Raw genomic sequence first — 20,621 nt, 5'->3', positions numbered from 1 at the left:
ACAACTCGGTTGTCCTGCAGAGCTAAACAACCAGGCCATAGAGGTTAAGGCCCTTTCTAATCATACTCCCCAGTGCTGGTAGTCAGAGGTTTGCTGCCTCTGTACACAGACGTTGCCTTCAGTCGTGTCCTCTATGAATTTGTCTAACTCCATCTAAAGCAATCTGTGCTTCTGCCTATCACTACCCCTGCTGGCAGTGACTTTCGCAGTTTAATTACTTATACTCCCCACTTTTTATGGAATTAAACTGACCATTGCAGAGGGTCAGAGCCTTGGTGGGGTCACAGTACATCCAGCTTTATTACTGGAGAAGCCAACTTGATGCAGCTGCAAAAAAGGCTTTCTATAACTAAGCCTGGCCTGTAAGCCTGGCCCCTTACAACTGACCTGGCCACTTGGATCAATGCCACAATAACATCAAGAGTAGACTATTAAGCCCTAGATAGCCTAGACAAGCTCAATCTCATTAGATCTCAGAAGCTAAGCAGCGTCGACTGTGGCAAGTATTTTGATGGGAGACCTCCTTGAAATACCAGTAGTCAGGCTTTATTTAGCCGCCTCTCTGAATATCCTCCATGCCCCCAGCAGGGTCAGTCACTGGGACTTTCAGGTTCAGATACACACACTACAAAAATACGAAGAGTAGACTATTGTAATGCATTGTCCAGAATGTTGTGGCTATTAATAGGAGCTAGATGGAGTATGCATATTACTCCCATTCTACAGAAGCTCCATTGGCTGCCCATCTGTTATTAGGCTCAGTTTAGGAATTGTTATCACATACAAAGCCCTTCATAGCTTTATGGGACTGTCTCCTTATATTCCACCATGACAACTTTGCTTATGTCAGCAGAGGCTTCTGAAAGTGCCAACCTGCAAATTAGTAAAATCAACAACCACCTCTACACGTTTCTCCGATTTTGGGTCGTGTCTTGTGGAACGGCTTGTGCAAGGAGGCCAGGAAAGCTCCCACTCTTGGCTTTCTACCAACTATGCAAAACTATTCATGTTTTTTCTACACAGATAATAGGGTTGCACTGTACAAAATGGTTTATGTATTTTTTGGTCCATAAGGCGCTTCAGACCATAGGACGCACCTTCCTCCTGGGGGGCGATCTGCTGCCTCCGATCCCGGCGCTTCCCCTGCGCCTGCCTACCTGGCTCCAGCTCTGCTTCCAGCAAGCGCTGGGATCGCTCCACGCTGCCCCCACCGCAAACCCAGCGCTTCGCGAGCGCCAGCTGCGGAGGGGACAGCGTGCTTCTTCCGTGCCTGGCTCCAGCTCTGATGCTTACAGCAAGCACCAGGATCGCTCCCTCCGCCCTCCGATCCCGGCGCTTGCTGTAAGCATCAGAGCTGGAGCCAGGCAGACAGGCACGGAGGAAGCACGCCGCCCCCTCCGCAGCCGGCGCTCGCGAAGCGCTGGGTTTGCGGAGGGGGCGGGTGCTTCCTCCGTGCCTGTCTGCCTGGCTCCAGCTCTGATGCTTACAGCAAGTGCCAGGATCAGAGGGCAGAGGGAGCAATTCTGGCACTTGCTGTAAGCGTCAGAGCTGGAGGCAGATAGGCACGGCGGAAGCACGCTGCCCCCTCCGCAGCCGACGTGAAGTGCTGGGTTTGCGGTGGGGGCAGCGTGGAGCGATCCCAGCGCTTGCTGGAAGCAGAGCTGGAGCCAGGCACGGGGGAAGTGCCGGGATTGGAGGCGAAGGCAGTGGATCGCCCCCCCTCCGGAGGAAGGTAAGTCCTATCATCCCCTCGCTCCATAAGACGCACACACTTTCCCCCCAAAAAAGTGTGGGGGGGGAAGTGTGTCTTATGGTCCAAAAAATATGGTACTTGAGTTATTATGGTGAAACTTGGCAGGTAGGCAAAAAGTTGATGGAGGCAGATGAAATTCTGCATGAAGGAAATTCTGTTGTCCAGGAATTGCATTGCCATAAACCTTAATTTATTTAAAACACTGCTTTCCCCTATCTTAACATTGGGATTGCCCTACCGTATAAGGCCTCTGTGAGAATGTGGGTCAAAGCCTCAATACAAAACCAAGTCCTTCCATGGCTTCCTAGCAGCCATTATATCGCTGTATGTATGCTTGGGTTTCTAATAATTTCTAGTCACGTGGGAAAAATTGGTTGAATTTCAGATCATTTGTTGATATGTTATTCCAGAATCTCACATGCGCCACTAAAAATGTGTTGTATATCCTAAACACATTTTGTACAGTCTAGTCTCCACAGAAAAACACCTGCCCCTTATTTATGACAGGTTTAGCAAACTGAACAGCATATAATAATGAATATTGAACCAAAGTTTGCTTCATCTTGTTGCAACATTTTTTCCTAGAGAAAGCATATCATTTGTTCATGTTAGCAGTTTATTTTACTGCAGTTAGTCCAATAATTCACGGCTTCAGTTCAGTCTTCTTGAATTCTGATAAGAATGTCACTAATCTTGATCCAGAGAACCTCTTGTCCAGGAATATCATGTATGCATACGGTGAAGTTTTAGCTGATAGCTTCATTGTTTCTAGTACCAAACATACTGCATAGGTTTAGTCCATCAAGCACTAAAACCAATTCCTGCAGTGATGTTTTTTCATCTGTACTGTTTAAAGTTCACACATTACTTCTGTGTGCATATGAGAGGGCTATAAACTTGTTCAAGAAATAAAGTACATTATATTCTCAGGATGCCATCTAGGGTGATTTAAATGACATCCACATTTCTGTGCTTTGGTAGTAAATCTGTAGAAAATATATGGCCCACCAACTCCCCACTCCCTGTAACAATAAGATAATGAAAAGCTCAAAATTTAACAGAGAAGTATCAATTGCAGAGGTAGGCTTTTACTTACTACACACTGATTTGATATGATTTGTTACATAACAGTAGAGATTATAGCATGTGGACTGTCACAACAGAAGCTTTACCATGAATGACAACCAAAATTTTCCATCTGATAATAGTTTAATGTCTTTTTAAAAAAAAGTTTATTCATGATTACCTTACTGTGGCTAAAACCACTTCTGATTATTTAAATATTTTAAACAATTAAACCAATAGCTTCAGCTAAAAAAAAACCCTAGAAAAGTTATATGATCATAAAATACAACAGCATATATATTAAAAAGTGATGGAAATAGTTTTGAAAGCAGCAAATAAAGTTCAGGCAGGTTAGAATGAGTCTGACTTAAATTAGTTATGAGTTATGAATGAGCCAAGAAATTTAAAAAATACTGGGCACAATTTAGTCCCATGGTGGAGACAGTAACCCTGTGCAAGAAATTTCCATAGGCTTTGTAGGGCCCTGATTCCTCCTCCTACTTCTAGCGGTACTGTTGTGGGGGGGGGGGCAAACAGGTTGCTATTGAGCCTGTGGGAATCCCTGTGGAGTGGGTATTGTGCCCACAGTGGAACAAAATAAGTGTCCATTCAGTGTTCCTGTAAAAGAAGCAAGGATTCAAAGTGCAGGTGCTCCAATTGTCATTCAACATACCATTCAGTAAATTATTACATTATACATTGTTCATCTATATAATAAAGTGACAGTGTTGTTGTTAAGACTTTCAAACATTCAATTACATATTCTTGCAGATTTTTCCAGATTACATTCCTGTTAATAACAGTGCTTAAATTAACATTTATGCAGTTCATCTATGAATGCTTGATCTACAATACATTAGATTCATGATAATGCTTAGATTTACAGTATCAATGACAATTATCTACAGAAAATATGTTTTAAAACGCACTTTAAAAAGGGGTACTATGAATTGTTTAGGTCAGAACATTGGCATTGTCAAGGCAGGTCCATGGCAGTATCTCTGAATAATGTATTTAAAAAAGTATTAGGAATCACTAGCCTCTTAAAAATTATATAAAGAGACATCCACCAGGGATGCTGCACAGATCTTATGTTTGAACCCTAAACAAATTGACAGCATCCCTTTCTATCTTTCCCCTAACCCACCAATCTCTTACAGGCACATGGACTAAAATGCACCCAAGGTGCTCCCTTGCCCGAAAGGACTTCTGCTTTTCCATTCACTTCAATAAAGGGAGCAGTTATGTGTGAACAGAATGGATATAAATACTGCCCTTCCTCAAAAGAATGGGGAAGACTAAAAAGGAGCGCCATGTGTACACTGCAACCCCTACACAGCTTGTGGCGTTTTAAGCTTCCCAATTTTTCTCCATACTCCAAGACTTCAAACCTGTTTTAAAAGCATACACAAACATTCACTTCTACAATTAAAACTGAACTAATTGTCACCATTTATCAGTTGATAAGAAGGCTAATCATACAAGACAGAACTGACACTGACCCCCCCCCCCGCCAAACACATATATTGGTTACAAACAAGCATTCTGGTAATAGTTTCCACAGAGAAAAAAATGCCCATAATTCAAGGTAAGTATGGATTTACACCCCAACATGTTTACATTGTCAAGATTTACCCATGTTTTGAAAATATCTGTACCTGTGCCTGGCAGTAATAAATACATAATAAAAACTTAAAAGTTAAAAAAAAACACCTCCATATAAGGCCCACTTAGCCTGACATAGCAGAGATCTCATAGTCACTTGCAGATGTTATAGGTTTCCCCATCATCCTTACATTCTTTGCATTAGTAATCCGTGCCATCATACACAGTGGCTTATCAAAATACCGGACAAGGGCTGATTCAGTCAAGAGTGAAGCCAAAAACTGCTCAAAGGTGATGGCCCAGTCTCTGTCAATGCTAGTGCTCCCTGGCAGAGAAGCAGTGTTGTTGCTTCGCACCAAAACAGTGTCTTCACCTATATCTTCGCAGTGTAGCTTATCCTCCTCATGAGAACCTGCACTTAGCACAGAATAGGAAGACATGGAACTGTCATCTTTAGTGTCATCATCAGAAATAAGCATGGAAGAACCAGCTCCATTGTCCCTAGGAGAAGAGTCTTCCAGCTTAATGTCTTCCATCTGGGTACCGTCACCACAGACATTCTCTTCATCATCAGCAAGGAAGCCACCTTGGAAAAGATTGTGATGCTCAATGTGATACTGCTGGTTATCCTTCTTCTGGAGTACTGAATTTTGTGTGGCTTTACTGCTGCGCTCAGCCTCTTTTATAGGCTGTACACTAAATAACTTGCCAACTTCACCGATCTCCAACAGTAGACTTGTTACCGCAGCAGTAGCATGATAAAGATCTTGCTCATTGGGGTCTTCACTGAACATATTATACATTGTCTTGCACAATTCAATAAATTGCCCCTAGATGCAAAAGAAAAATACAATGCTAATGAAAATCAAGAAAGCAAAATATAGTTTGTTCTGCAAGAACATTTGTTTTTCAATACTTCTGTTCAGGAGACTAAACTTCAGCAAGCAACTGTTTGTAGATAGGCTATGCTAGCAGGCTATTAATAAGAATTCCTATCGACTAGTTTTGCTTTCAAAAATGGATCTAGAAATTTTCAATAGCATCTACTGTTCAGCCCAATTTGAACAAATTGCTCTCAGCCAAGCTGTGACAAAATAAGGATTTTAATTACATACTAAATGGTAACATCACAATACAAGAACTCGTGGGCATTCGATGAAATTGCTGAGCAGACAGGTTAAAACGGATAAAAGGAAGTACTTCTTCACCCAAAGGGTGATTAACATGTGGAATTCGCTGCCACAGGAGGTGGTGGCGGCCGCAAGCATGGCCACCTTCAAGAGGGGGTTAGATAAAAATATGGAGCAGAAGTCCATCAGTGGCTATTAGCCACAGTGTGTGTGTGTGTGTGTGTATATATATATTTGGCCGCTGTGTGACACAGAATGTTGGACTGGATGGGCCATTGGCCTGATCTAACATGGCTTCTCTTATGTTCTTATCAAAAAAAGAATAGGAAAAATTCAGGGGGGAAACTAAGCTTAGAAGGAGGAGGCTGAGGGATTGGTTAGTGTGATAGGTCAGGATGGTATACTCAGCACCTTTTTAGGTGGAAATTTAAAAATTCTAAGACTCTTGTTACTTTGGCAGAGAGGCTGCTGCATATGACATACAATATAAATGTTACAATAGTAATATGCCTCTGTGCTTTTAGAGTGAGGCAAACACAGAATGCAAAGTGCTGGATATAGGGTCTTCTGTTCCACTAACTATGCTTTTGAATGTGTTTGGTCCAGACGGCAAGTTGTGCACAGAAGTCCTCTTCTGCATACATATCATCCTTGCTGGATCAGAATGTGGTAAGGCCATCATAAACACCTATAGCTGAAGAAATATCAAAAACTTATCCAATGACACTTACCTGATTTAATTTGGGCAAATCCTTTGCATTCTTTGCTTTGGATTTATTCTCCTGACTCCACATTCTAAGGTAATTTCGGTTGTCTTGAGAATTCTTCTTACCTATGACAATTTTTTTCCAGAAAAGAGAAGGGAAAATGATGTAATGCTTACTTCCTTCAAAAATGTTCTCCCCACCACATTAGAAAAAGAGATGCAGGCTTCTGGGAGCCCCCACAGGTCTCTGGAAAGAATTCCATATTCCCCACCTCCACACATTTAAGGAAGACAAACACACACACAGAGGAGATAGAATCTGGCAATTTCTAATGAAAGGGATGAAGGAAAGCCTTACTGAGAATCTGTAATTGCTCATTTTAACACGTGGTTTTTAAAAAATGAAAAGTGCTATTTAAACTAGTAATTATTTCCTAAGACGACTTCTAATTGTTGTTGGAGCCGAAGAGTACTGGCAAAGGGCTTGGTAAGAACAAAGTGAGGCACATAGATTGTTTGGCTTATTTCCCCCTCCCTGCAACTTGGGCCCTGAGAATTCTGAACTCCCAGCTAGGGGTGTGCAAGAAAAAATTGTTTTTCGGATTTGGGTCTATTGGACTCCTAAAATATTGATATTTTCTAATATTCTTGAATCCCAATATTGGTATGGTATTGGGATTCAGTAAGTATTTGGGAAACCAGAATTTATTTGGCTCCATTATACTCTATGGGTGTAATGCAGAATCGATCCAGCAGTGTCTGGGGCTCTGTGGGGGATATTTCTTGAGGTAGAGGCATCAAATTCACAGCATAACTGCTGGTGCCTCTCTTCACCTCCCCCCACCCAATTTCAAAAAGATTGGGCCAGTGGGTCCAATTCTGTGAACCTCAAAAGAAGGTGCCCCATCCTGCGTTATTTCCAATGGATGAAGAAAAGTTATTTAAAGGGAATGCTTTAAATGGCTTTTGCAAGCTGCACTGTGCACAAGTCAACTCCAAAGTGGTGAGTTAACTGCAGGAGAAGCTGGCCCCAGGATCTATGTACAATGGAGAGGTCTCTTGCCACAGCACAAAGACTTGGATGGGAGGCTTCCAGGCAGGAGAAGCTGGCCCAAGGTTCTGTGTGCGCCAGGGAAGTCTCTTCTCACCACATTCAGACCTGGCTTGAAGAGCCCAGCAGTCGAGGCAATGTGGAGCTCTCAACTCCTGCTGCCCCAGCTGATCCTCTCCTTGGTATAGCTAACCTGAATAGAAGTCAAGAAATCAGCTTTTCTTCAGGCTCAGCTACATCAGTAGTGGGATCAGATCCTTTGATCTGTATTTGGATGAATTAATACCCCAAAATACAGATAAGGTATTTTTGGGATATTTATTTGGTTCAGTTTATACTGAACATCCCCACACACACACCTCCAGCCCCCTACCCCATTATTGGCCCTGATAAGATGAAAAGCATACCTTTTTCAGTTCTCACACTCACATTGACAAACCCTTCATCTGATCCATGTCTGTTCTTGCTGCCCACGCCAACAACTAATAATATTCAGAAAGGAAAGCTAATGTCATTTTAGAAACATGTGTATAGACACAATGAAAGTACATCTGTGATAAATGAGCTAGAAAAAGCTGATATCAGCTAGGCTCTCTGAGGCAAGCACTACTGGTTACTGTGAACAAACTGAAGAACAGACTCTCCTAAACGCTGACCTCCATGTTCTGTGGAAGATTCTTTGACTCTTCAGGTTGTTTAAGCAGCAACTCCAGCTTGTTGACTGAAGTCAGAGAAATCAATGTCTGTTTTTCACTACCTCTGAAACATCAACAGTATGGCAAATAAGCCCATACTGTACATTACCATATCTCCAGCAGTAAAAGATGAAGCTGCATTTATTTATTTATACGATAGGGTAATTTTTAATACTGTATGTATTACAGCATCCATTCTGAGGTTTTTGTTGTAATAAATCCATCTGTTCTCCATAATCTAGGCCTTGAACAGGTTACAATGTGTATGGACTACATCTGTGGGAAGAATGTTAGTATTCCTTTTGTCATAGTGTTAATCTCAGAGTTTCAAAAAATCTCTAATGGAGGGATTGCACTAATAACTAGAACTAAAGTTCCCTTCCCCCTGTTTCTATTCCTGTGATGGCAGGAGGGCAGGAGGCTCCAGAGTACCTGGATATTCTATCAAGACTACCATGGGTCTAATTAGAAATTTAGTGTTCTCAGCTACCTACTAAGCCTTACCAGAAGCATTTGTAAATATACTGAATACAGCTTATATTTGTTACTACAGGACACTTCAACATCACAAAGGTATCCTTATTAAAAATATCTTTCTTCTGCAAGATATTAATGGTAGCTGAAGCTATGTTTTATTTTTATAAGTGTTTAGACACCTTTCTCATGCTTTGTGAGAGGAACAAGTTAATAAATCTGAAATAAAGCCACATACCATGTGTACACTCTGGTGTGATGTCTTCAAAGAAGTACTGAGTTGCTTCAAAAGCAGAATCTGGCTCTTCCTGGTCAGAGGATGGATCTATACAAAGAAGAATCAAGTATTAGTATGCATTGGATAGATCAGTTAATCCACCTGGATCTATTCAATTATGAAAACCCCATATATATATTTGAGTTTATAAACAGTATTTGTTACAGGTCAAGAACAGACTATTAATGGGTATAATTACATTAAAAATACTTTCAAACAAGTTTCATATAGGAGCCTTGAACCTCTATTGAAAACACTTAATAACTGCCTTTACAGAGTTCATAAACTATGCAGCCTGGACTATTGCATCCTTTCCTAACAAGAGCTAAATTATATTAGTCCCTCAAGACAAACAGGATCTCTAGTAGACATCACAAAGCAAACATCCCCCCACAAAACTATGTCACCATTTAATGATTTCATTTGTTTTAAATGTTATTAATGATTAGGCACCTACAGTAACTAGATGCTTAAAAATTACTTCTCTAGTACTGGGGAAAACTACTGGTGTAGTAGTACCCAAGCTTGCTTATGTTTAACGTAATTTTTAGCTATGCTATCAGCAATTATATGTTTTAGCTATATGATATACTGGCTTGGTGCCATAATTATCTCTCTCTCTCTCTGTTGGTGTGGCAAAAACAGGTTGCCTACCTGTAACTGATGATCTTCGAGTGGTCATCTGTGCAGTCACACTGATGGGATTAAGGCGCCTGCGCCGATCACGATCGGTAACTTCAAAAGCTGCGGATTTCCGCGCCCCAGGCCCGGTGCGCATGCGCACAGCCCCCACTGCGCATGCTCACCGAGCCCGGAGCGGACATCCCGCCAGTTCCTTCTGACCGCTGCATGATCCACTGATGGACCGGCAGCAGAGGGGAAGGAGGGCGGGTAGTGTGACTGCACAGATGACCACTCGAAGATCACCAGCCACAGGTAGGCAACCTGTTTATCTTCTTCGTGGTCTCTGTGCATCACACTGATGGGAGACTAGCAAGCCAATGTCCTACCTGGAGGAGGGTGCTCCGGTTCATCAGTAAGACAGCGACTGCAGTACCGCCTGGCCCACCGAAGTGCCCTGATGCCATCTCAGGTCCAACGCATAGTGTCTAACGAAGGTATGCGGCGAGGACCACGTGGCTGCTGCACAAATGTCACTCAGGGGCACTCCCTTCATGAAGGCTGCTGAAGTGGCCATCGCCCTCGTGGAGTGTGCTCTAATGGGGCCAGGCAAGGGCCTCTTATTTATCAAGTAACAGAGTTTTATGGTCTCTGAGATCCATTTTGAGATCCTCTGAGCTGAGACCTTGCTCCCTTGAGACGCTGGGGCGTAGGACAGAAAAAGTCTGGAGTCCCTCCGGAAGGGTCCCGTTCTGTGTAGGTAAAAGGATAATGCCCTTTTGACATCTAGTGCATGGAGTTTGCGTTCCCCATCTGTCGTAGGGTTCGGGAAATACACCGGCAGGTATATTTCCTTATTTAAGTGGAAAGAGGATACCACCTTGGGGAGGAATCTGATATCTGGTCTTAACCAGACACCGTCTGCACTAAAGCGTAAGTATGGGTTGTCACATCGGAGAGCGGCCAGTTCACCTACTCTCCTGGCCGACGTAATGGCTAAGAGGAAAGCCGTCTTCCACGTTAGCAACTGCAGAGGACATGTCGCCATGGGTTCAAATGGTTTCCCCGATAAGGCGTGTAGGACTCCAGGGAGGTCCCATGCGGGGGCTGGAACCCTTACTACAGGGTACAGTCTGGCAAGGCCACGAAGGAATTTCTTAGAGTCTGGGTGTGAGAACACCGAGTGGCCTTCAATGTTCACGTGATTAGCTGATATGGCAGCCAAGTACACTCTTGCTGATGATACTGCTAGTCCCCTGTCGATTAGGGCGAGGATGAAGTCCAACACCGTGGAAAGGCCCGCTGTGGCGGGGTCTGCTCCCTCTGATGAAGCAAACTCCACAAACTTAGACCACTTGTAGTCATAGGACTTCCGAGTGGATAGTTTTCTGCAGTTCAGAATAACTTCTTGTGCCCTGGCTGATAATGGGGCAGTTATAGCCGCCACGCCGTCAATTTCAGGTGCGGTGCATCGTGATGAGTCACCCTTCCCTGATGCGATACTAGTAGGTCTGCGGCTGGTGGGAACTGATGGTAGACCCCTTCGGATATGCTCAGGATTGGGGCAAACCAATGTTGTCTCGGCCACCAAGGGGTGACTAGGATTCCCCGTGGCCTTTCGCTGTGAATCTTGTGGATCACCTTGGTTATGAGCGGGATGGGAGGGAACAGGTAAACGTGCTGTCCCTTCCATGGAAATATCAGGCCGTCTCCCAGCGATCTCGGGTCGGCTCCCCCCCTGCAGCAGAATTTCCTGCACTTTGAATTTCTGCGAGTCGCAAACACGTCTATTTCCGGTGTTCCCCACTTCTGAAAAACTGGTTGAAGGAATTGCCAGTTCATTTCCCATTCGTGGAGTACGGCACCTCCTCTGCTTAGAGAGTCCGCACAAGAGTTGAGAGTGCCCGGGAGATGTGCTGCAGTTAGGGTTGTCCGTGTTTCTCTGCATATCTCCCAAATGCGTAAAGCTAGCAGGCAAAGCTTCCGGGACACTGTGCCCCCTTGCCTGTTTATGTATGCTAGGGCTGTCGTATTGTCTGTAAGAATTGCCACCGATCTGTTGGTGAGTAGTTTCCGGAATGAGATGATGGCGTGATGGATTGCCAACAGCTCTAAAAAGTTTATGTGAAATTCTAGGTGGCATGGAGGCCACCTGTCCCCAACGCACATGCCGTTCAGATGTGCTCCCCAGCCCCATAGGGATGCGTCTGTGGTTATCGTCAGGGAAGGGGCCCTCTTGTGAAATGGGGCACCCTCCGTTAGATGTTGTCTCTGGTGCCACCACGTTAGAGAGAAAAGGACTGGTTCTGGAACACGCATCCTGCGTGACGGGGGGTCCCTCAGGCAGTTGAATGCATTGATGAACCATAATTGGAGCATCCGCATGTGGAACCTGGCAAACGTGATGACTGCTGTGGTTGCGGCCATCAGCCCTAAAAGGCGCTGTATCTGTCTCGCTCTCACCGTTGGGTTGTGGAAGAATTCTGACACAAGCGAGACTATGTCGTTTGCTCTGCTTGGTGGGAGAAACGCCTTGCATTTCCTTGTATCTAGGATCGCTCCTATGAATTGTATCCTTTGGCATGGTTGGAGATGTGACTTTTTGTTGTTGACCTGTAACCCCAGTTCTTGTAGAAGGGTTAAGGTTATCTGGATGTGGTGTAGTAGACGGTCCTTGGAGTTTGCCACCAGGAGCCAATCGTCTATATAGGGAAATATCACTATCCCTTGCAGTCTCAGATGTGCTGCCACTACTGCCATGGTCTTCGTAAAGACCCTTGGGGCCGTTGAAAGTCCGAATGGCAACGCCCGGTATTGGAAATGGGATTTCCCGATGGTAAACCTGAGGAACTTCCGATGGTCTGGGTGGATACTTATATGGAAGTATGCGTCCTGCAGGTCTAACGTGGCCATCCAGTCTCCCTGGTTGAGCAGAGGTAGAATGTTCTGCAGTGAGGTCATCCTGAACCTGTGATGAGTGATGAAAATATTGAGAGCTCTCAGGTCCATGATAGGCCGGAGGCCACCATCCCGCTTGGGGATTATAAAATATCGGGAGTAGAATCCCTGTCTTTCCTGATACTGTGGGACTGCCTCTATTGCATTCTTGTGTAGAAGAGCTTGTACTTCTTCTTTTAGTATTGGAGAGTGTGTGGTGTAGACGACCGTAGGGACAGTGGGTTGTTGTTGAAACTCTATTTGGTAGCCCAGTAGAATAACAGATAGGACCCATTTGTCGGTAGTAATCTTGGTCCAAGCTGGGAAGAAAGGGTAGAGTCTTGTCTGGTTCCCAGGGGATGGGGATAGGGAAAAACACAGGGGGAGGCAGTCAAAGGCTCTGTTTGGGCTGCCTATTTCCCTTTTGGCGAGGGGTCTGCGTAGAAGTTGGTGAGTATTTCGTCTTTGCACCATATTGAGGCTTGGAGAAAGAGCCCGAACTTTTTGGTCTCCACTGCTGGTCCCCTTGCTGCTTTGAGAACGGTTTCTTGTTCCAAGTCTTTGACCAAGGTCGTTTGGTCTGTGTTTTCGATGAGGTGGATACCCCTAGGTTTCTTGATGTTTTAATGCTTTTATCTAATTCTTGTAAAGCGGTGTCGGTGTTTGCACTGAACAGACCGCTACCATCGAATGGCAAATCCTCTATATATGATTGAGTATCAGGTTGGAGGGCCGTTGACCTTAGCCACGAATGCCTTCTGAGTGTCACGGCCGAGGAGATGGTCTTTGCCCCTATATCGCCGACGTGTTTTGCGGAACTGATTTGTTGTTTCGCCAGTAAGATTCCCTCTTTTTGCAGTTTCCTGACTGCTGTCTTTGCTTGTTCTGGGAGAGTAGGTAAAATGGAGGAGAGTTGGTCCCATAACGCATATTGGTAGCGCCCCATGCATGCTGTGTAGTTCGCCATTTTCACGCCTAGTGAACCCGCTGTATAAAACCGCCTACCCAGGTTGTCCAGCTTCTTGCCCTCCCTGTCAGGGGGGGTCGAATGGGTCTTCCTAGCTTTGGAAGAGGAGGCGACCACCACCGAGTTCGGCTTAGGGTGGTTAAATAGAAATTCAGCAGTCGATTCCTGAATTCTATACATGTGGTCAAGCCTGCGTGACGATATTGGTGTCGACGCAGGTTTGTCCCATGCGGATTTGGCCGTGTGTAGCATGACAGACGTTAGAGGGAGTGCCACTGCCGTGGAGGTGTCGAGTTGCACTACATCGAACACATTGTCAGTGACTACCGGTTGAGGCTGAACAGTAGTCAGGGCCAGTGTCTGGGCCATGCGTTTGATGAGATCCCCATAAGATTTAAGATCTTCAGATGGGGATATAGGTTGTTCTTCCCCGACCTTCTCCGGAGGTGATGGTTCCTCCGGGGAGGAAGGGGTGCCTTGTTCTTCTGAGGCAGACTCCTCCCCTGACTTCGAATCGTCTGGCGATTCCGAGTGCTCTGACCTAGGATGGGGTTCTGGGGTCTTATCCGGTTCTGGTGTCACCTTTTCCTGTCCTCGGGGTCGAGGAGAGCTTTGCTTTGGGGGCTTTTCGATGCTCGGGGGTTTTGCCAGTGACGCCGATGATGCATGCCTCGGTGTATGATAGGAGGTTCTGGATCTCACTGACGCCTCAGATTGCTGGTCCCAGTCTATTTGTCTGGGGGGCAACCAAGGAAAAACTGAAGGCATCTGGTAAGAGCCATATAAGTATTGCCACTGTCTCTGGTCCCATGGTATCGGGGGTGGTGGTTTCCGGGGTGGTGAAATGTCTCTGGGCTTCGATCTCGGTGAACGATCGACCGGCGATCTGGCCTTGGTCGACTCACGTGATCGGTGCCGACGTCTAGGGCTCCTGGAGCGGCTATGTGATCGGTCCCGACGTCTGCTTCGGGAGCGATGGCGGGGGGTGAGAGGTCTGCGTGGGCTCCGCGACCGACCCCTTGGGGGAGTAACACGGTCATCTCTCTTAGGTTGCGGGGATGGGGTTCGAGGGCGGTGCTCGTCCGTAGGACTCTGTTCCGTTCCCGAGCGTTGGGCGAGTTCGATGTCGGAGTCCGATGAAATCGCTATCTGCGTCGACATGGCTGAGAGTGTCGGTGAGCTGTGACGATGGCTAGGCGAGGCGAATAGCCTAAGCGGTGGAACCTTCCCGATCGCCTGTGCTGATGGCGATGTCGGGGCGGAAGAAGCAGAATGCCCACTGGGTTTGGGTTTGTCTGCCTTCTTTTTCTTTGTTTCGGTGTGGGCGACCTTCTCCTCTCTAGGCCGTTTTGCGGGCGTAGAGGAGTCCGACTTCGGTGCCGAGCCCGCTTTCTTGCTGGGGCGATCGGCGTCGGTAAGGGCCCTGTCGGTACCGACCGACTCGGATGTCGACGGTTTTGAAGCGGTCGACATCTTCTTCGGTGAAAGTGCCCTCTCCATTAATGCGGCGGCCAGCCGGGCTGCGCGATTTTTTCTGGTTTGCTTTGAAAATCTCGAGCAATGTATGCAAGAGTCAGGAATATGGGACTCCCCAAGGCAGAGCAGGCAGAGGGAGTGTCCGTCTGGAGGGGCTATCTTGCTGCCACACCTCGTGCACCTCCGGAAAAATCCCCAGCGCCTTTCCATGCGTGGCGGGAAAGGATGAGGGGGGGGGGGAAGGCGAGGAAAAAAACGGGAACTGGAGAGGAGAATCCCAATTTCGTTTCCTCCTCTTAAAACGAAAATAATAAACTAAAATAAGAAAGAAAATAAGAAAAAACTTCTGGAAATCCACAGTCTACGTATAGATATAGGAGAAAATACCGACCGTAGCGAAAAGATCGACTGATCCGAGCGGCGGTCAGAAGAGAACTGGCGGGATGTCCGCTCCGGGCTCGGTGAGCATGCGCAGTGGGGGCTGTGCGCATGCGCACCGGGCCTGGGGCGCGGAAATCCGCAGCTTTTGAAGTTACCGATCGTGATCGGCGCAGGCGCCTTAATCCCATCAGTGTGATGCACAGAGACCACGAAGAAGATCTATATGTATAGGCAAATGTGATATGCACGATAGCCACTTCTTGGAAGAGGCAACACTAGGATGTTTTAGCCTCGGCATGTGCTTGAGAATGAAACATCCATGCACCACCCCTTTCAGAAGAAATGGCAGTCATGTGTACTGGTAGGATCTTAAGTGGTGTGTTTTTCCCATACACACAGTTACAGCACCAGAAGTGGCACACATCTTTTAAGCACAAGCATGGATACATGCACAGGATTTTGGCTGTACCTCATAGTGCAGCTATTCTTCACTCCTCACCCCTTTGCTTTGTAGAAACAGACACCCCCTTAGTGGCAATAGTCCAGAAAAACAGCAAATATCCCAGTAAGATGTTTCAGTCTAATTTTAAGTAGCCCTGTTACTCACCAGGCAAAACATGCATTTTATACAGCAGCTTCAACTTCTCAGTAAGATCCCCATGGCATGCTGCACCTAGAAGAGGTACAGTCACTGTAACAGAATAACGAACATGCAACACATGTAATCATTCAAACATCCTAGCCCTGACCTGGATAGCCCAGGCAAGCCCAATCTTATCAGATCTTGGAAGCTAAGCTGGGTTGACTCTGACAAGTACTTAGATGGGAGACCTCCTTGGCATACTAGGAAGCGGGGCCAGGTTTTATTCAGCCACCTCCCTAAATATCTTCCAGGTCCCAAGTAGGGGTTGCCATGATTTCCAGGTGTGCGCACACAAAAATACAAAATAAATAAAGTTATGTCTTGTGTATATTCAGCTTCTGATGGTTACGTCTTTTAATTGTGTTCAACACTAATTTTTATGATGCAGAGTTTGTATTGCTGCTGTTTAATGCTGGGGCTTTTATTATTAATATGAATTTACATTGTTTTATGTCATTTGACATTGTAAGCCACCTTGAATGCCCCCTAGATGTAGAAGAGTAGCTTTAAAAATAAAGATATTAGCCCTATTGTATATTTCCCTAAATGTGGATAACGGGGGGTGGGGGAGGGATGTACAAGAACACAGACGTGTGTGTGACCTTTCCCTGTTTTCCTGGCTCCTCAAGCGCAGCATGTGTTTCTGGTCTTTTTTTTTTTTAAAGGAACATGCATACATGATTCTCACGTGAAATTAGATAAACTGGATGGGGTTTTTTGGGGGGAGGGGAAGCCCAAGAAAGCTTGCTCATCAGAAAACTTCTCAGATTCATGATGTGACCCTTTAAAAATGTCAACAACAAGAAACTTGGGCATTCTTGCACTGAATCCAATTCAAATGTTACCTTGTTTATGGAATGAATTTTTTTTCAACAAACCTCAAGGGTCTTGTTGAAAAGAAAACTGTGTCCAATATATATCACTTAGAGAAATAATATACTGCTTATTTCTTAGTATGTAAAAACACATGCTCCACTGTAACTGACAAATGACAACACTGATTCTCTCCTTATAATAGATTAAAAATATATAGTTGAGTTTTGGGGCAGAATATTAATCCAACCATAATCAGATATTGTATGAAAGCAAATGTGATAAACACAATCATATCAAAGTGACCAAACAGCACATCCATTTAAAATGCAAAAAATAAAACTGCATTCCAAATCACAGATTTCAGTTTTAAGGGATAAGGAAGATAAGAGACTTGGTCCTTGATGGACCATACATGTAGGGCTTGGGGTGTTTTAAAAGCTCATGCCATGCATTCTCCTTACTTAGCCCAGAAACAAATTCCCGAAAGTTGATTAATGAATCTCCATTTTCATCCAGTAATCTGAACAAACGTGCGGCCAAAACATCAGAGTGAGTTCCACAGCCCCAAGGAAAAAGGAGAGCAAACATTCCCTTGAACTGCTCAAAGTCAATGCGATACTGTTCTAAATACGGCAGGCTTGGGTCATGGCGGTCAACGGCATTGCTGGTGCCTCCCCAGTAGCAGCTTGTCAAATGCTCTGCCTGAAGAAAATCAAGGCAAATATGATTAGTTCTATTACAAGATTTGTATCCATTTCAGCAGCAGCAGCATCCATGATTTATACTACTTCTCTAGTGGGTCCTTTCAAGCTGTTTTTGACCCAGAGGATAATTAATATTATTCAGACACATTGAAACTAGTAGGATCCTGACAGTTTTTCCACTGGTGAAAAAAAGGAAGATATGCCATTTTGATCACCCAAAAGACTACAACATGTATCATGAGATTTGTATGGAAATAAACCACATGTGTTACTTGCGGTTTTATTGTTTATGTTGCTAAACTTGGTATCGTAAGCCACCTTGAGCCACAAAGGATAGGTGGGGTATAAATATTTTAATAAATAAAACCCTCTATGTAGAACACCCGCACAAAAGGATTGCAGCCGATATTTCCCAGTTACAAAATCCCATCTGTGATGAGCAGCTACAGATGTACACCTGCACTCCAAGCTCATGATTAGCGTGAAGGTATGTAGTATGTCAAACCCGCCCCCGCCCCCAACAGTCAAGGGAGAGATGGCCAGCCACTGAAATATCTGTGCACAATTTGCATAGGCAGAAATTGTTTATGCACTTTTGCACCCATACAGACATCTGGATACTCTTATGCTCCAGACTGCACTACAGTGATGGATTTAAAGGAGGGGTGAGTCTCAAAATTTAATGTGACGGATGCCATCCTAAGCATGTCTACTCAGAAGAAAATCCTTTGTTGTTTAATGGACTTACTCCAGAGGAAAGTGTTCTCAGAATGGCAGCCCTAGGCTCTTTGTGCTACAATCACTTCCTTTTCTACAACTGGGCAGCCTAATTCACCATTGAAATTATGGTGATTTTGCAGAAAAAATTAGTGTGGAAGTTTTTATTTGAACAATTATGAACATGAAAATTATTGGTACATGGGAATTTGTTCCCCACAATTCTACATTCACTTTAATTTGGCATGTTAGAAGATCATACCCACAATACACTTAGCATCATATGAAATAGTCCTGCTTGATAAGTCAAAGACGCTCTCTGCCCACTTACTCAAGCACAGTTTTAAACTCCATCGTCATCAGATGGACAATTCTTATTTGCTTCTGATGGTAACAAAACATGTACTTGCAATACCACAGGGTAAATTAAGAACTAACCAAGTATTTCAAATTTACCTTGAAAAGGGCATAGAGCTCCTCTAGCTCATCTATAGTAAAAGAGGTCTCAGTCACTATGGTCCGTACCTTGCAAAATATAAAAGCACAAAGAGTTTTGACACATAGTAAAGACCTGCACTTCAAGAATGAGTTAGAAAAGCACTCCAAAAATTTACCACATTGCGTTTTGTAGTGTCCTCAAGTGTCTGGATCACCTTCAGTCTCTGCTTGAATCTCATTTGTTCAATCAAATCTGCTCGTATGCTTCCAAATTTCTAAAGGGAAAAATATTGTTCAATTTTGATGCAGAATCTTAAAAGACAGCTTCATTTATGCCTTCTATGTTCTCTAGCAAAGTTTTATAATGAACAAAAGCAATAGCTTTGCACTTTGTATTTATTACTGAGCCTTATTCTTTTTGTATCAGAGGAGCTGAATTTTCTCAGCTATGCCCAATGGAAGAGAGATATAGAAGTGCAAATTCTGGAATGCAGCTCCCAGAATATTAGATGCATCTAAAAACTACTGAAAATTGGTGGGATTACAGGTTTATCTGTGTGGTTAAATCTGATTATAGCCCATGTTGGATATAGCTAACATTTTTGTATTGCATTGCCAACACATAATGCTGAGAGTGGAAGGGTTGCTCACATTACACTTGTTTATGTCAGTGGAGGTTGGCTACGTCTCTTGTGGTAGTAAAGGACAGAAAGTCTTTGCTGAGCAAGCATGGTTTAGGAAGCAGAAGTTTTTATAATTTCACAGACTGGCAAAGTGTCTCCATAGTCAGGGAAGCCACAATTAGCCAACGGTTCATAATCATTCTGTTCACATGAATATTGCATATAGTTCATTGCACATATTGCATGTAGTTCATTACTCAAGTACTTTACCTTGCATGGCTGCATGCAACCATGTTTTAAACTTAGCTCTATTTTTACAGATGCTTCTGAACAACAGAGACAAAAACATCCTTTAACTTGGGGCATTGTTACTATATAGTTTTTCACAATTAAATGAAGGGGACAGAGGGAATGTATCTGATATATTTGACAAGAATTCACATACTACTACACATTTTGATCTAACACTTTTCAGAAAGAAATCAGTCTACAAAGGGCTTGTTTCACACAAGATACATAGGATCTACAAGGAAGCGGAACAGGGAAGCAAATACTGGCCTCATATATTCCCCCTACTACTACAAAAGAATGCCACCTGTGACTTTGTGCTTATACATTCCCATAAATGCATTTGCCCAACCTGTAGGATCTAGCCACTCCCTTCTTGTGGCAGACAGGATGTGCATGCGTGTGTCTCACATCATGAGGAGGATCTTGGTAAGATTCACTGCAGTGCTCTCTGCAAACTGGCCTTGCTGCAATTTGTTTTTCCTTTCCCTTGCTCACCTTTCAACTCATAGCTGCTGACATCTTGGTCATATTACCTCATAGGAAGTTCTGATGAGTCTGAAGATATCCACTTCAGGGTGAGGTCCAACATCATCACTAAGCAATGAATGAAGGTGAGGGATTGGTGGCAAAGTGCTGTCCTTATTTGTCACACTGTCCAAATACCTACGGAAGGCAAGAGAAAGCAAATGTAACACATTCAGGTGCACTCAGTGTCTAACATTCATCCAAGCTTAAAAGTACTGTACATGTTTTTTCTCCTCAAGAGTTCAATTTTCTAAAAAATCCAGACTATCTGGAAGCTTGATATTTATAGTGTATAGCCTTTCCCAAGATCATACAGCACATAATATACATTACTTCAGATATTCTTACATCAAACTTATAATGCAGATGTTTATTATTAAACTCATATTACACATAGGAGTTGGCTAGAGCTTGTGGCTTGCCTAAGACTGTCTAAATGGAGGAGAAAAATAAAGGATGAGGCAGAATTTGTGGATGAAGTTAAAGATGTGATGCCTCTAACTAGCCACAATAAAGGCACAGAACCAGGGCTGGCAGGTACTCAAAAAGTTCTCCAGTCCAAACCTTTACAGAATCTACAGCACCCAACATTGCTTTTGATCAGGTGGTCATACATCATTCTCTCCATTTTATTTCCATTTCTACCATGCACACATTACTACTTTTTCTGAATAGAGCACAACCTGCAGTTGAACACTCCATAAAATACAAACAGCATAGAGCAGT

General features: G+C 44.2%; 1 protein-coding gene across 1 annotated transcript in view; it reads right to left on the bottom strand.

The window, feature by feature from the left end:
- Window positions 1-4,524: 4,524 nt before the first annotated feature.
- TBC1D9 (TBC1 domain family member 9) overlaps window positions 4,525-20,621 on the bottom strand; it is an 89,858-nt gene continuing 73,761 nt past the window's right edge. Inside the window, exons 13-21 of the mRNA XM_060246721.1 lie at window positions 19,904-20,033; window positions 18,633-18,731; window positions 18,475-18,543; window positions 17,059-17,299; window positions 15,746-15,811; window positions 8,718-8,804; window positions 7,718-7,792; window positions 6,285-6,385; window positions 4,525-5,253 (exon numbers count right to left, since the gene is read on the bottom strand). Of these exons, the coding sequence (XP_060102704.1) occupies window positions 4,549-5,253; window positions 6,285-6,385; window positions 7,718-7,792; window positions 8,718-8,804; window positions 15,746-15,811; window positions 17,059-17,299; window positions 18,475-18,543; window positions 18,633-18,731; window positions 19,904-20,033 (1,573 nt within the window). The 3' untranslated portion in view covers window positions 4,525-4,548. The remainder of the gene's footprint in view (window positions 5,254-6,284; window positions 6,386-7,717; window positions 7,793-8,717; window positions 8,805-15,745; window positions 15,812-17,058; window positions 17,300-18,474; window positions 18,544-18,632; window positions 18,732-19,903; window positions 20,034-20,621) is intronic.

This window comes from Heteronotia binoei, chromosome 9 (assembly GCF_032191835.1).
Source record: "Heteronotia binoei isolate CCM8104 ecotype False Entrance Well chromosome 9, APGP_CSIRO_Hbin_v1, whole genome shotgun sequence".
Taxonomy (NCBI): Eukaryota; Metazoa; Chordata; class Lepidosauria; order Squamata; family Gekkonidae; genus Heteronotia; species Heteronotia binoei.
This window is presented reverse-complemented; position numbering and strand designations above follow the sequence as displayed.